The sequence below is a fragment of the Stylophora pistillata genome, chromosome 3 (assembly GCF_964205215.1).
Source record: "Stylophora pistillata chromosome 3, jaStyPist1.2, whole genome shotgun sequence".
Lineage (NCBI taxonomy): Eukaryota > Metazoa > Cnidaria > Anthozoa > Scleractinia > Pocilloporidae > Stylophora > Stylophora pistillata.
Genome location: NC_142521.1, coordinates 40,691,311 through 40,707,792, shown reverse-complemented (window position 1 = coordinate 40,707,792; position 16,482 = coordinate 40,691,311). Strand labels below are relative to the sequence as shown.

General features: G+C 40.8%; 1 protein-coding gene and 1 pseudogene across 2 annotated transcripts; one reads left to right on the top strand and one right to left on the bottom strand.

Moving 5' to 3' along the window:
• The first annotated feature begins 116 nt into the window (after positions 1 to 116).
• Positions 117 to 4,247, top strand: LOC111323998 (retrovirus-related Pol polyprotein from transposon 17.6). The gene has a single exon (XM_022927463.2). It carries the CDS (start codon positions 117 to 119, stop codon positions 4,245 to 4,247), a length of 4,131 nt encoding a protein of 1,376 aa, XP_022783198.2.
• An 8,612-nt stretch (positions 4,248 to 12,859) lies between these two features.
• LOC148736113 (uncharacterized) lies at positions 12,860 to 15,096 on the bottom strand (annotated as a pseudogene). Its single transcript, XR_015998642.1, has 2 exons — positions 15,039 to 15,096; positions 12,860 to 14,110 (listed from the first exon to the last, which is right to left on the bottom strand). The product of XR_015998642.1 is annotated as an uncharacterized LOC148736113 (transcript).
• Between the last annotated feature and the right edge of the window lie 1,386 nt (positions 15,097 to 16,482).

Genomic DNA, 16,482 nt, shown 5'->3' with positions numbered 1-16,482 from the left:
TGTTCGGCGTCTAGTCGGTTCAAGAAACTCTGGGAGCGGCGCGAAGCAAAAATCACTGCAGTGAACGTCACTTACGGCGAATTCCTTCATCGACCACGTGCGTGGAAAGCGAAACGATGTCGTCTAGCGAGCAAGCTACACCACCGCCAGCTCCACAAGCTCCCCTACCGCCACAGATAAGCACTTTTCCTACAAACTTCCCTGTCCCAGCAGCTATGGTTTGTCGTGGAGATATCCCGAATAACTGGGAATTTTTCAAGCAACAATGGCAAGATTACGAAATAGCGACAGGATTAGACCAAAAGAGCCAACCAATACGGTTAGGAACGTTCCGTTCGGTTATAGGAAAAGAGTGTCTCCAGATTTTTCGGAATCTTAATTTTGGCTCTGGTGAAGTTACTATCTCTTCAGCACTCAAAGCATTAGAAGAGTATTTTCTCCCCAAGAGAAACGTAGTCTACGAAAGGTATGTGTTTAATTCTTGTTGTCAAATACCCGACGAAACTGTTGATTGCTTTATCAATCGATTGAGGAAATTGGCATCATCTTGTCAGTTTGGAGCTCTTACGGAAGAGATGATCCGAGATAGGTTAGTCATTGGCATTCAAGATAAGACTACGAAAGCTAGACTACTCAGAGAGAGAGATCTTTCCTTGGATAAAGCTCTCGAAATGTGCAGATCAAACGAAGTAACGAAGAATCAGTTAAAAGCAATACAAAATGTCGACAAGAAAGATAATGACGAACTGAATTTCGTTCGTGCCAAGCATAAACCAGCACAAGGCAAGAAACCTCCATACCAAAAGAAGCCTTCAACACAAAAGAAATCTACAAGAAAATTTTGGAAATGCAAATATTGTGGTCAGCAAAAGAAGCATGCTAAACCGACTGAGTGTCCTGCACACGGGCAGCAATGTCGAATTTGTAAGAAAATGAATCATTTCGCTCACATGTGTCAGTCGAACAAAGAGAGAGTTCATGTTGCCGAGGAAGCAGAAGGTTATGAGTCAGAAGAATTGTTGTTACAGCTAGAAGAGATAACAGCAGTTAGTGGTTATGGTAAACAGCTGACATCTAACATTACTTTTATAGTAGATCAAAAGTACAAAGAGCAGCTTGTATGTCAATTGGACACTGGAGCAACTTGTAATGTGATCAGTCACAGAAGCCTGGTTCAACTACTCCAGAATGGTGATCCTCCTCTACGTAAGTCTAACTCACAGCTGAAGCTATTCGATGGTAGTTTGACGTCTCCCATGGGCGAGATTACACTCACAGCAGAGAGAAAAGGCAACCGCAGAGACCTAAGATTCCAAGTTGTTAACAGTACTAACAAACCTCTATTATCAGCTGAGACCTGTGAACAACTGGAGCTTCTCAAGTTTGAAGTGGATCTAGAGGAATCTATACATGTTGTTAAGAACAGTCTCCTGACCAGAGATCGGATTTTGAGAGATTACAGAGATGTGTTTGAAGGGTTGGGCCATATTGGAGATACCAAGATCGTCACGGACCCCAATATGAAGCCAGTGCAACACTCGCCACGTCGAGTACCAGTTGCCTTACGTGAAAGAGTTAAGTCCAAACTTGATGACCTGGAGAAGAAAGGAATCGTGGAGAAAGTCACCGCACCCACTGAGTGGATCAGTAGCATGGTTGTAGTAACCACACCAAACAAGATCAGAATTTGCCTGGATCCTAAAGATCTTAACAAGGCAGTCATCCGTCCCAAATTTCAAATGCCCACCTTGGATGAATTGCTACCGAAACTCAGCAAAGCAAAAGTATTTAGCACCATGGACGCTAAAGATGGTTTCTATCAGGTTGGATTGGATACAAGCAGTAGCCTCAAGACCACATTCTGGACTCCTTTTGGGCGTTACAAGTATTTGAGACTCCCCTTTGGCATCAACCTAGCTCCTGAAGAATTTGAGTCCAAGCTACACGAGAAACTTGATGGTTTACCGGGAGTAGAGGTAATCAGAGATGACATATTAGTGATGGGCTATGGAGAGAACGACGAAGAAGCCAACCGGAATCATGATGAAAACTTACTTGGTCTGTTAGACCGTGCTCGTAAAGCAAATCTTCGTCTAAACAGCAGCAAGATGAACCTCAGGAAGTCCGAAGTTAAATTCATGGGACACTTGATCACCAAGAATGGGTTGAAGCCAGACCCAGACAAAATAAAAGCCGTGGAGGAGATGCCGAAGCCTAAATCAAAGAAAGAACTGTTAAGTCTCCTAGGATTTGTCAATTACTTATCGAAGTTCCTACCTAGGCTATCAGAAGTTGCACAACCACTGAGAGATTTAACTGCGAAGGAAGCTAAGTTTATTTGGTCAGAACAACACGAGGAAGCATTCAAAGAAGTAAGACAACTCGTGGTCAAACACCCTGTGCTCAAGTACTACGATTTGGCAGAAGAAGTCACCATACAATGTGATGCTAGTGACTATGGGTTAGGAGCAGCATTGCTACAAGGTGGCCAACCAGTCGCATTTGCTTCAAGATCTCTGTCACGGACCGAGAGGCAATATGCACAAATTGAAAAAGAGTGCCTGGCAATTGTCTTCTCATGTGAAAGATTCAGTCAGTACCTTGCTGGTCGCGAGAAAGTAAAAGTGAAATCAGATCACAAGCCCTTGCAGAGTATTTTTCAGAAGTCCATACACTCAGCTCCATGTCGGTTGCAGAGGATGATGTTACGGTTGCAACGCTTCAATCTAGAAGTTAAATACAAGCCAGGCGCACAGATGTACGTCGCTGATCATTTGTCAAGAGCCTCACTTGCCGATAGTACGTCCAAGTCAGACAACTTTCAAGTTTTTGCCATAGAACTTGAAACACTTACCCCCTTGGACTCCATCAAAGTAGCTCCAGAAAGGCTAACTCATCTCCAGAAATGTACAGCGCAAGATCTTGTTCTCGAAACCCTGAAAACCACGGTTTTAACTGGATGGCCAGAGAGAAGAGAACAATGCCCAGTACAAATTCGCGATTACTGGAATTTTAGAGAAGAGATTTCGCTACACAATGGAATTCTGTTTAAGAGTCAGAGAGTGATAGTTCCTAAAGCTATGAGACCGGAGATGCTTTCAAGAATACATTCAAGTCATCAAGGAATTGCAGCATGCCTGAGGAAGGCTAAAGACATCGTGTTCTGGCCTGGCATGAATTCAGAAATCAAAGCCGTCGTTGAGAGATGCCCAGTTTGCGCCGATTTTCAAGCAAAAAATGTTAAGCAGCCAATGCAATCTCATAAAATTCCTGACAGGCCATGGAGCAAAGTTGGTACAGATCTGTTTTCATTAAGCGGAAAGAATTACGTCACAATCGTTGATTACTTCTCAGATTTTGTTGAAGTTGACGAACTTGAGGACACGACCTCACAGACAGTCATACAAGTCCTTAAACAGCAATTCAGTAGACATGGAATCCCGGACACTGTTGTTTCAGACAACGGATCACAGTTTAGCAGTCACGAATTTCACGAGTTCTCACTCAGCTGGGAATTTAACCATGTAACGTCATCACCACATTATGCAAAGGCTAACGGGAAAGCGGAATCCTCAGTCAAGGCGGTCAAACAGCTATTCAAGAAAGCTGGACGTGATGGAAAAGACCCTTGGTTAGCTTTATTAGACTACAGGAACACCCCCACAGAAGGTCTAGGCAACAGCCCTGCTCAAAGGCTTATGTCTAGAAGGACACGAACTCGGTTACCTACAGCAGCAAGTCTTCTTCGTCCTGAAGTAATTCCAGACTCTACAGAGCAGTTAGAGTGGAAAAGGCGAAAAGCTAAGCTTTACCATGACCGTAGCGCAAAACAGTTGCCAGAATTGGAGATTGGACAAGAAGTCCGAATCGCACCTTTACAGAAGAATCAAACATGGAAGCAAGCTACATGCGTAGAGAAACTCTCGGATAGGTCTTACTTGGTCAAATCAGGCGATCAGACCCTCAGAAGAAATAGGCAGTTCCTGAGACCTGCAGAAGTACCTACAGCTCAAGAAAAGCAACACAACAAGGATGGTACAACAGAACCTAGTGGCAATCACAAGGAAGTACCAACAGCACTGACAAGGTTTGCAACACCTTTGAGTCCTAAGCCGGTGAACTCAACACCCCCGAGTCCTGCAGAACAATTATCCAGCACCAGCAGTACATTACCAGCCTCACAGAAGACAAGAACTCGGAGCATTCGTTTGCCGTCCAGATTTAAAGACTTTGATATGAAACATTAGTAGAGGCATAATGATTCAAAGACTCAAAGACTTAAACGCGCATTTCAGTATAATACAACAAGTTCCGTTCAGGGCCTAAGTTCCGTTTAGTTTAGGGTTTTGTTTTGAGTTACGAAAAGTCAGTCTGATTTTCTTCGTTTATTAGCTAAGTCTGTTACAGTTGTTTTTTTTGTTCCTTTCAAAGAAAGGGAGATGTTACGTATATGGCTTGATTGACCATATTTAGATAGCAATGTACTCTTACATGAAGTAGAGTTCAGCAATAAAAGTGTGTCTTAGATAAATGAAAAAGCTTGGAGAGGTTCCTTGTCGAAACAACGTCCAAGGCGCCAAATATCATTGACCCGACCTTTGTGATATGTTATGTTATTTTGCTCAAAAATCCCGCAGGAGTTTCGTAACCCACAACTGTTATGAATTTATTAGCATTTTTGGCAAGAGTACCATATAACCCCATACATTAATTATGCATTCAGTTTTAGTTTAATCGTTGTGTATTAAAGGTCGTATCTTAAAAGTTTAGGGTCGCTTTTCGAGTGAAGACACAACATGATATTCAAGAGCCTTTCTGTTGTTTATGATTTCTGGAATTCATTACATATGTACGTCGGGAGTTTTTCTCACGACCTCGTAGATCAATACACTTGATGTGCATAATCGATACAGTACCGCGGAACGAAACCAAACTCAGTTTGCATTTGGAAGAGAACAGTTTTTTTTGTTTGTTTTTTTACAATGTAACGATACAAATCATAAGTTAAATTTATATCTTTCTTATGAGAAAACAGCAAGCTCCCTATTACAACATGCGGTTAGTACTAAAGGATTATTTTTTTCTTGAAATTGAGGAAAACATTTATTTCCTCTTGAACTGCCCCAATCACTAGTTCTCCGCTTTATATAATGTAAAAACTATATTTAGCAATAATTCTTATGAAATCCTCTACAGTACAAAATATTAACAGCGTAAAAGACGATCCAAAATAACTCACTTTCGCCTCACATTTACGCCCGGTTCAGACGCCGAACTTTCCATGAGCCGAACTCAATTTGAATTTGGACCGACCCAAATTAACAAAAGTACGCCTGCTGATTCAGACGCCGTTATTTTTGGCCGTTCCAAATACAGTTCCAGTAAAACTAGTCACATTACTTGCAAAATACATTATAATAGTTTATGCATTAGGATCGGCACATGAAAAGTACGACGTCTGAATCAAAGCCGTTCCAATGGCGTTCGAGAGGCGAAATTCTCGGTCAAGCCAGGCGGGAAGAACGGGTGGGCCGTTCCAAATTGAAATAGCCGTTCCAAATTGATTCAGACGCCGATCTTCTCATGTGCTTAATTCAAGGAATTAGGTTCGGCTCATGAAAAGATCGGCGTCTGAACTGGGCCCTACTCTTTTTCAGGAGTCCATTACTGTCTTCTTTTAATATCAAAGTGTCTGGAAAACAATAATTAACCGAGTAAAATCTGAATAGATTCAAAATCTTATAATCTGTGAAGTAAAAAAATATCTAAAACTATACAGAAAAGCGAAAGGTGAATGGCAAGTCTAGAACCCTATATACAAGGCTGTTAACAACCATTAAACAATGTCAGTGGCTCCTTCGACAGCGGCGATTTCAACGTGACAATTGTTATAGTCAAACGCGGCGCGGCGCTTCACCCGCGATCCTCGAAGGCAAACTAAGGCCGACCGAAGGAGGGCAAAGGATGTCCTTGCTAGGATCCAGGAAATTGTTTGCGAGTATCGTTCTCCTTTCTTGGCGGCTATAAGCTCGGCCAATCGACTGTGGTATCTTAAGCATTCCTTCCCCATCCCTTCCATAGTTGTAGATACAAGCGGCGTGAACGAGCCACGCTCAACATCCAACACTCTCCTTGAGTACAGCCGCTTCTTTTCGTTTTCGTGGATGCGATAAATCTGCTGCGGTTCCTGGTCCTTGTAAGACTCGGCATTAGGGTGGCAAACCCTCACATCGAAGAATGCCGAGCTCTGGGGATCCCAGAAGCCACGCGCCAGAACGTCCAATCTTGCGCCTTGTGCTCTATTGGATCTTCTACAGAGCTGGTCTTCAGTGATGTCTTGGAGAACTGGCTCGACCTCGACATCGGTACACACCATACTCAAATGGTCGGCCTCGAAGTCTCTCAACTCATTATGACGTTTGATAACAAAGCCCCCTCGTTTGCACATCATTGCGTGGTCTACTGTGAAGTTTATATAATAATAATAATAATAATAATAATAATAATAATAATAATAATAAAATATATATATAGCGCACAACCCACTATTTGTCCATGGTGCTTTACATCAATAAGTTAAAAAATCATCTAAAATTAAAAGAGTTAAAAAGCTTGTTTAAAAAGATATGCTTTTAAATGTCGTTTAAAAATGTCTATCGAACTACTGGATCTTAGTTCAAGTGGGATCGAGTTCCATAGTCTCAGAGCCGCCACAGCATATATAGTTTATAAACTCTCTCTCTCTGGGGACAGGCCAGTCAGACTCAGTTAAACAAACTTTTAACTCTACAAAAACAAGCCCTGCGCTTCACATACATTGCTGACAGAAACTATTTATCAAGCTGTTTTTCTCTTTATTGACGCTGTTTTGCCTTTAAATTTTCTATGCTATGAAGTCAGATATTATCCAGTTACATGCATGGCGTTTTTCATTAAAAAGTAATTAAATAAAGAGTAAATTTTCTTGTAGATAATAATGCATTATCCAAGCTTTTACTTAATAAAATCCTCTTCTACCCATTTTTCGAAGAAGAATTTCAGTGTTCAATTGGAAGTCCTTTTTTCCAACACTGAATCCAATGTAGTTTAGGCAGTTAGCTAAGATAGTTTGTTTAGTTATCTTGGTTTTTATTACTGAAGTCCATTTAAGTCCATTTAGAGATATATTGGAATTGCGCAAGCATTGTAAAAAAGACTTTTTGGTACAGGCATCTGTTCGTTTTCCTCTCTCGAGTTGAAGAAGGATAATAATCCTGTTGATTTCAAATAAGTTGTTTCTTTGCATCGTCGTTTTTCAAAAGCAATATTGCTTTAAGGGTCGAGTCGCTTCAATGGTTGCCAATGGTTTGCTGGACGCTGTAACCTTGGCCGATAGTCTTGAGAAACCTCAGAAAAGTACGCGCAATTAACAAATCTTCACATGTGGTCCTTCTTGACGTCCCTCTCCCAACCTCTCTCCCACAGTGAGTTTTCAGGCCTCTTTGAATAAAGCCATCGCTGTCAACATTGGCTGGAGGGAGGGGGATATACGAGCAACGAAGAATGAATCAGGAGTTTAAGGGCATGAAGTTTTCAAAGTAAGGAACTACAGATAAAGTCAGAATGAACTCAAATAATGGCTTTCTTTGAGAGAGAGTGGGAGGGGGGGAGGGGACGGTTGGGAGCCACCACTACCAGGCGTGTACGGCCAACTCATGCGCATAAAACTGAGTCTATGCGAATAGTTGTCTCGGAACGAAAAACACTCAATTTATGCATGAAAGAATCCAACTCTTAGCTGTTTCCCAACTTTTGTAAATTATGCGTACATTTGCACGTGAACAAGAGGAAATTTGAAAGAAACAGTTCTCTAGTATAAAAGCACATGACCTGAAATGAGTAAACAATACATTCAAGCTTACAAGGACTGTTGAATTATTGCTCGCAGACCATGTATAAGAATTCTGTATCGTTGCTAGGAAAAGAAACGCAATTACTCTACCGAACGAATTCAAATTTTGCAAAATGAAACAGAATGGCTCTTGGATCTTAGATCCAAAAATAAAGACGTAGACTAACATATTATTTACTTTTGTTTCATTTCGATTGACATTTTTATTATTATTATTGAAGTGCTAAATGAGTGTCTCTAAAGCAGATAATCAATTAGTTGCGCGCGTATTGATTAGTATTCAATCACATAATTATATTTTGTCGCGTCACTTAAGCAGCAATCATAGACCCATCGAAAACGCGAAAAACACATGAAAACATGAAAAACACATGAAATTTTTTTCCTCACTATTTCTGTCAAAGTGAGATGAGCGAGCCACGGATCAGTCGCCTTCTTCTGTCGATCACTTTTTTGACTTTCACGAATATTATCGCTTCGGATGTCACTTTGAGGTTTATGGACGCAAGGTGTGTTTTTCTCTTAGTTCTTGAACTTGACGAAAGTATCCGCTATCTTCTATCATCATCTTTTCAGTGCTTTGCTAATTTAGAATATGTTAGATAACCATTTTTATAACATAACCAAAGTAAAGCGCGCGCTCTGATTGGTCAATTTAGCGTCCCCCATTTGCCCATGGGTGTACGCTGCTCACGTGAGCAAATACAAAGACTATTTTTCCGCGCGCGCTTGTTTTTTCTGGTCACGTAAGATTTGTTAAATAAAAGGGAACTCTTTAGCTACAATGTATCAATGTTATGTTATAAAACAAATGGTAAACACCACAGCGTACACCATTGATTTATGGATGCACTTGGGAGGTTTGCTAAGCACTCAAGAAGCTAGAGTCGCTCTCGGCTATCGCCTCGAGCGACTCTTACGCTTCTTTCGTGCTTAGCAACCTCCCGCGTGCATCCATAACTCAATAGTGTACGGTGTGGTGTTTACCATTTGTTAATTGCAGAACCTTTTTTTTCGGAGGACTTGTAATTCTTTTCATTCTTTGTAAAAAGGTTAAAGTGGCTGAAAGAACTCCAGAAAAGGTTCGAGGCTTTTTATACCTCACCTCTTGATTTTACTCGAAAGTTTTCAGAAAGTCACGGAAAAACTTAGAATGATAGTAACCATCTAACGCCGCAGAATAATATTGCCCAGCCGGTAACACAACATCTTTTTAAGAAAAATTGCAACAAAGCTAGAGATGTATATATGCACGATCCTTCGCAGTAAAGCACTATTTGAGCAATAGTGAAAATCAGACCTGAAAAAAAAAAAAAAAAAATTCAGGCCTGTACGGGATTCGAACCACTGACCTCTGCGATACTAGTGCAGCGCTCTACCAATTGAGCTAACAAGCCAACTGGGAGCAGGCCATTCTGCAAAACGACCGAACACGAAAAGGATACCGCCCACTCAGGGCAGGCCGGTTGAGAGAATATTGCTAGCGTTTTCATTTTTTTTTTTCGCGTTTTTACGGACTGAGACGCAGTCGAAGTAAAAAGGAAATCGGCCAATATCAAGCCATCTTGACCTCAAGCTTGGTCAAAAACGCATATCCAATAAACATTACCTGGTTTTGCTAAAATTGGGCTTAATTTTCACGACTGCAAATGAGCAATGGCAAGGACCTTATAGAGCCTGTCAATGATCGAACTGTTTACTAACTTGATGGATCTCAGTTTTCTCTCTTAGAAAAAGCAAAAACGTAGCGCAGTTACAAGAAGCGCTAGCACGAACCGGATTAAAACGTGAAATAAATTGTTAACGTCCGAGGTATTAACTTACCGGTGCCGTGAATATAATCTCAGCGCTATCTTTTGAATAACGACAGCTCGGTAAATGCTTTCATTTATGTATTACTAACGATCAGATTTGACTGCCTTGCCTGGATTCCATCTTCCACTGTCGGAAAAAAGTAAAAGGAATCGATTCACTTGTAAAAATATTCAAGGGGGATTGGAACTAAATCTTGAATTTTCCTCATTTAGGCGCCAACTCCAATGAACCCTGTCGTTAATTATTATATCTGACCTTTGGGGGAATTTTGGAGTCTTTCCATTGTTTATGATTCCGAGAATTACGAATAAATTTCAGTACGAAAGGCGGGTAGGAATTCAGTTCATTTCATTCAGTTAACGCGCGCAACTTTCAAAACCACAACTCGGTTTTGATTTACACTGGATGAAAATACATCAAATCTACCAATTAGGAAACAAAATCATCAAGAGTTACGGGGAAAAAAGAGATAAAAAAAAGGAAAACCAATAAAGACACTCACCGAGTCCTGAAAAGAACACACATCCGAGCGCGAGCGTGAAGTCATGAGACCTGGCAGCATGTCAAGTGACTTCATGCGGGAACTATTTTGTTTGCGTCATGGAAAATTTCAGACATGTGCAGATGACGTCCCTTGTTGTGTTTACTTCTACCCTCTACGCTTTTAAAACTTTACCGTTGAATATCTTATCAAAACACAAAGTCTCCGGTAGTTTAATACTTAAACCGCGAAGACTGCAACGGAGTTAAGGATTCTACCGATTTATTTTTTTTTCTTTTCCTCGACTTAGTGGTAGAAGTGCTATTTTTTCGTACTGTTTTGTCATTCACTACGCGTCGTGTTTATTATTTGGAATTTCGAAACGGACAAGTTCAAGAATTGGCATTGTAGTTTCAAGGCAAATTGAGGTTTGGAGTCCACTGTTATTCCTATGAAATTTATTTTCATGTTTTTGACGCGCGCTGTAGATGTCATGGAGGAATGAAATATATCGACTAAGCTGAGTTAAAGCAACTGAAGCGCACGATGCTCGAGCTAAGATTATAAATTAGGTTATCTTGACCCTATCTTGGGGTGTGTTGGTGGTAATGGGTCAATTAGCTTACATTCAATATCGCCCACCCGAGATCGAGAGTGAACTTCGGTTATTCGTCAACAGGAACCAAGAGCAGTTTATCAATCACTCGATCCAGAGTCGAGCGCACCAACCACGAGGCCACCGCGCCTCTACACATGCAGTGAAATATCACATTTATTATGGTCTAAACTACTGTAGTGAAGTGACAGCATTTCAATGTTTGTTTAATATTCTACTAAGCTACAGTCGTGCATAACAATTTAAAATCAGATATATTACAGCTTCATTTACCCACTGTTCATTTTGAATGTAACGTACAATTCATTTAATTCAATATCCACTACAACATGATTATACATGCATGTCTCAGCTTTGGCTCCATGCACTTTACTTATACCCGGTAAAACCAGTTACAATATTGCAAAGCTAACATGCTACATACGCTAAAATATTCAGCTCTGTTTACTCAATTAAAATGGCATAGACAACATGCTTTTATCAGGTTAGTTCTAACATGTTGCTTTGAAACATTTATTCATTATTGTGTCTCTGTGTGTAAAAAAATGCATTCTTGTTAAGATACATTTACTTCATGCAGTGTGGGTCAGTGAAATTAGTTCTTATGTACATTCATTCATTCATTCATTCTTTTATTCACACTTATTCTACTAAAAATACAAGAATAAGAAATAGAAAAAGTAGGAAAAAAAAAGAGAGTTCTAACTATACATGAATTAAAACAAGGCAGTGGAAAGAATGTGTAGTAGCCAAAGGAGCCAAGCTTTCGACTTGGCCACTACCACAGAGCAGTTACAGATGGGTGAAAGTACAAATCTAAAATGTTTAAAAATTACAGAGCCACCCCCATGACTACTTTATTCTTCATATGTAGGCAATGGCGTAATATGTACAGTCATGTGGGACCTGGAAAAACAAGTAGTTGGAGGTTGGAAGACATTTGGAAGGTTTTGTAGACACAACTGGCATTCTCTTGGTAGGTCATAAATTGGTAGCTCCTCCCCATAGCTCTACACCTTTAGCGCTGCTAGCTGCATAAGTCTTGGAACTTGTCCATCAGGTGTACTGGTAACTCCCTCAATTACTGTTGGGCTGAATGACCTTTGTCCCTCCAGTGTAGATGTTCCCTTGGCAGAAGCCTTCCAGTGAAGTTTAAGTTTGTGACCATCAGCTTTTATTGACTGAATCATATCTGATAAGTCATTGTTTGCTTTCTTTTCTATCCAAGCTTTAGGGTAAACATCCTTTGCTGTAAGTGGCCCATGTGTGCTATTTTCTCTAATCTTGTTTAAGTTCTTTCTTGCCTCTTGCAAAAGGTCTGTGGTGAGTATTTGGGCATATTCTTTCATTCTTTCTTCATGAACTTCACGTGCAGCTTCTATGGTCCTGGTGTTGGTTTTTCCACAGTGTAGAATGTTCTCAACAAATGTGATTGAGGCCTGTTCTGATAACTATGACATGTTATCATTATGATACAGTTGTGAAAGGTTGAACTGTCTTTCTGCAAAAACATTGTTTACTGGAAGACTGAAAATGTGCTTGGCATAGAACTCGAACAGCTTTTGAGTGGCTTCTTTACTTATGAGTGAGCTCTGTTGTGATAAAGCCATTTCTTTTGATCTCACATAGCAATTGGGGTTCCTTTAATTTCCAAAGAGTGGCCCATTTAATTATAAATCCAACTCTGCCCTTAGAGACCAACGTGAGAATAAGAGAATGTTATATCCATGAACATGAAAGGGAGTTCACTGACTTTTCTTTTTGATTTTCAGATCTGATTGGAATTCCAAGAAGCTTTAAAACCGAATGCCAGAAATGACTTTGGTATCTCTGTTCAGCTCCCATTCCAAACAACTTAGGAAAAGTTAACCACTCTGCTCCATGATCTTTGATTACTTTAATTGCTTCTTGTAACATTGGCCTCTGCACTTGTTTGTAAAAATGGTCAATAGCTGCAGGGTCTTTCAATGACATCTTTACCTGTTGTGATGTTAAAGGAAAATGTTCTGATGGAGACTTCAACATTTCACTTAAAGTTTCATGGTGTTTCAAAACAGTTGCTGGCCATAACCATGCTAGGTAACCACTGGAAAAACCAAGTTCTGCATCACTAGCTTGGGATGTGTTCAGAGATGGGATGATAAACTGGTCAAGGAATTCAAACAAAAACTTGATTTCAACTTGGATCATATAGGACTTGAGCTCATCTTAACGACATCTTGCCAAATAGTGTGATGGCTATCTGATTTTGGCAATCTTTGAAGGAGATGCTCAGCAAGCTGTAAACAAGCTTTTCCATACTTAAGATACCACTGGAGAGTCTCATGGTAATATGTCCACCTTGTGTCAATGAATGTCTGAGGAAGGGGTGGCTCTTTACTAAGAATACCTAGAGAAACATACATAACTTTGTATTGGCTTGGACGCTCATGATGGAGCCAAGATATTTTATATAGTAATTGTAAAACATGGGGGTTACTCATGTCACCCTTTGCCCCAGATCCAGCCTGGCACATTCTTCTCAGCATGATGTTTAGTACATGTGGGTAGCATCCTATAAAAAACATTTCCTTTCCAAAAATTTTGGTGTTGTTTGCTAAGAGACCATTTACTTTTCCCTTTTGGGTAGAGGCATTGTCCCTAACCAACCCCGAAACATTGGTGATGTCACATTCATTTTTCACAATGTGATAATCTACGTCAGACTGGTGTTTTCCGGACCTGCTTGCTGTAAGGCTGTTTGCTAGGACGTAAGCTCGAGGCTTGCTCTCTATAGGGCCCCAGGTGTGAACACCCACTATGTGCCTCTCTTCTCCTCCCTTGTGGGAGTCATCGCTCCAGAGATGAAAATCGTACTAGGAGTTTGAAAAGCGCTTCCGTAAAATTAGTTTGTCAGCTTCACCTAAGAGAACATTCCAGTCAGAAAGTGTACTTGGGGAGACAACAAAGTTTGTTGGGGGGCTGCAGTCAAACAGAATATTGAAAATCAGATGTAATGCTACAGGTGTCTTTTGATAAGATAACAAAGATGCATGTTGCATGTATCTGACACAAGCCATAAACATCAAAGTTCTTTGGTTGTATCCATTGTTACCATGTGCAAATGTCTCCACAAGGGAATATCCCTTTTTGACAGACTCATTGTTCCCCCGCAATTTCTTTTTCAGTTTTGAGGAAGCAGATCTTGTCCCCCTTAGCTTGTTGCCGACTTGTTTTTCTTTTTTTTCAGTAGACGTAAGTTTGTTTTGACACTTTTTCAGTTGAATTTGGAGCCTCAACGCTTCCTTTTTCAATTGGATGTTCTTTCCTTTTACAAATATTGAAATTATGGAACGGTGACAATTTAAATTAGTCAAATGTAACTCACGGATTTCACATGATAGAGTATGGAAACAAAGAATACAAAGTAAAAATGCCCGACTAGAAAATATAAATCTAGTAAAAAAATGGTTATCACAATTGTAAGGTTGAATAACTGAAACTATTACTATTACGTTTCCACGGCGGACCGTGTGCATTTTGTTCATCTTTGTTAGAACTTCCAACTTAAGACTTAGAACTTTACTCATAAAACTCTCGATACTGTATGACACTTAAAGATACGCGTGGTTATGATTTGCTGCCCGAAAAATTAACCTGCCTGTACATTTATTACTGACTATGCGGCCATATCGACTACTCTACCTGAACATTCGACAGGTTTTTTTTTTTTTTCGGCTTCTGTTTGGTGAGATTGTTATCGGTTTATGATTAATACCATTTAAAAGCGGTATCAACTACGATCGCGCAAGTTGCAACCGGCGAAATTTCAGAATGGGAATGAAAACCAGTCACCGTAATTGGTGGCTCAGACAATCTGCAGTAGTATTCGTAGACATTTACAGGTGTTTGCATTTCCATTCCCTCCCGAAAAACACTTGCCTAGACTGCGCCTTAGGGTTTTGACTGTTCCTTTTAGATTGGCGTTTTCGGATCTCAAACCCTTATACTCTCTCTCAAGTCGATCGAGTTTTCTTCGCTTAAAAAGCTGCACACTTGCACTGCAACGCTGCTTTTTTCTATTTCTTCGGAATAATTCGCATATTATCTCGGCTTCTTTTTGACTGGTGGCTGATTTTTGCAAGAACACTGGTTGCCGTGAGCTCTTTTACGTGCCATCACCTCTCGTCGTCGGCGAGTCGGCCGGCGATTTAATTAACAAAAATCTATAAGTAACTTTGATGTAAGCAACTCACGGCACGAGCCCGCGCTCTTTTCCTCAAGCAGTGTTACAAAGTAATGTAATCTGCGCATGTCTGAGATTTTCATGGGGTTACGGTTTCCATGGGTGGGGTACCTTTCCGTGAGGCCTAAAAGTTGCTGCTTGACTTTGTGAATTGTCAGGGACCGCGGAGCAAGGTGTAAAGTGGGAGGGCTGACAATTGAAAATAATTTTTTCATACTAAAAATTGAAAAAAGGAATAAAATCATAGTAATTATTTTTCTTTTTAGCGCAAAAAGTGGGGGCGGGGGCGCAAAAAAGTGGTGGGGCCGCGGCCCTACCAGCCCCAGCCCCTCCCCCTCCGCGGCCCTGTCAGCCCCAGCCTCTCCCCCTCCGCGGCCCCTGATTGAATTAGATTCGGCTCGGCTGAAGTACGGCGTCTCAACCGGGCCTACGAAAAACTGTTTAACCGGTCGGTTGCACGCTGTGTTTCTCTATCCGCTTTGCTTTTCCCGCTTTAGGAGCAATGAAGAGAAAAACTTCGCAGGAATAAAAAGCAGTCAGATCATAAATTACTTATTAGACGTTTTGGTGTGTAGTATGGCTAAGAATTTTTAATCGTTGTTTGTATTTTAACTCGTAGAAATAGACAGCGATATCACATACCAACAATTCTGCTTAACAAATCGACGATGGTTTAGCGTGGTCTGTACTCTTATCGACAACGATATTCGTCACGGTGGTCAAAAATTGTTGCGAACTCACTCGGCTGCGCCTCGCACAATTCTCTGTAACGACGAAAATCGTTGTCGATATGAGTGCAGATCAAGCTAAACCTCTGTCGATTTGTTCTTTACCACAATATCAACGTCAAATAAAACGATTCTTTCAGTGCGTGACACGTTGCGTGAAATGTTGACACGAGCAGCGTTGCCTGTACTCTTAACGAAAACGGCAAATTGACCAATCAGATTGCAACATTACTGCCAATTGTGGTAAAATAATATATCTGAAGGTGTAATCTGATCGTCCGGGTGAGTGTAGTCCTGAGAAGGACTGTTGTCGGTGGTAGTGACTGACGTTTCGACAACCTGTGCGGAAGTCATCATCAGAGTCAAGTGAATGATTGTTGTCAGTAGAATGTTCTTATTCCAGTTCGTGTGAAATGATCGGTTGGTTTTGCCGTGCTGTAAGACTCAAGTGACGTAAGTCTCAAGTGACGTAAGTCGGTCGTGATTGGTCTGTTTCGATCTGTCGGTAAAGTTAGGCCGTTCTTTATCGGTCGTTTGTGATGTTTATGTCGTGAATGAGTCGTTTGTATGGAGCGGGTAGTTGTTGACATCTGTTTAGGGGGGTCTGTTCTAAGTTAGTAAACCAGCTTTCCAGAGTCAGTCGTTGAAAATAGTCAGTGCTGTAGGTTAGGCATTGCGCAGAGTCCCAGTCAATGTTGTGGTTGGTAAGTCGATGGTGTTCAGCAA

Coding starts and splice junctions, on each gene's coding strand:
- LOC111323998 (XM_022927463.2), top strand. CDS start 117: ATGTCGTCTAGCGAGCAAGCTACACCACCGCCAGCTCCACAAGCTCCC.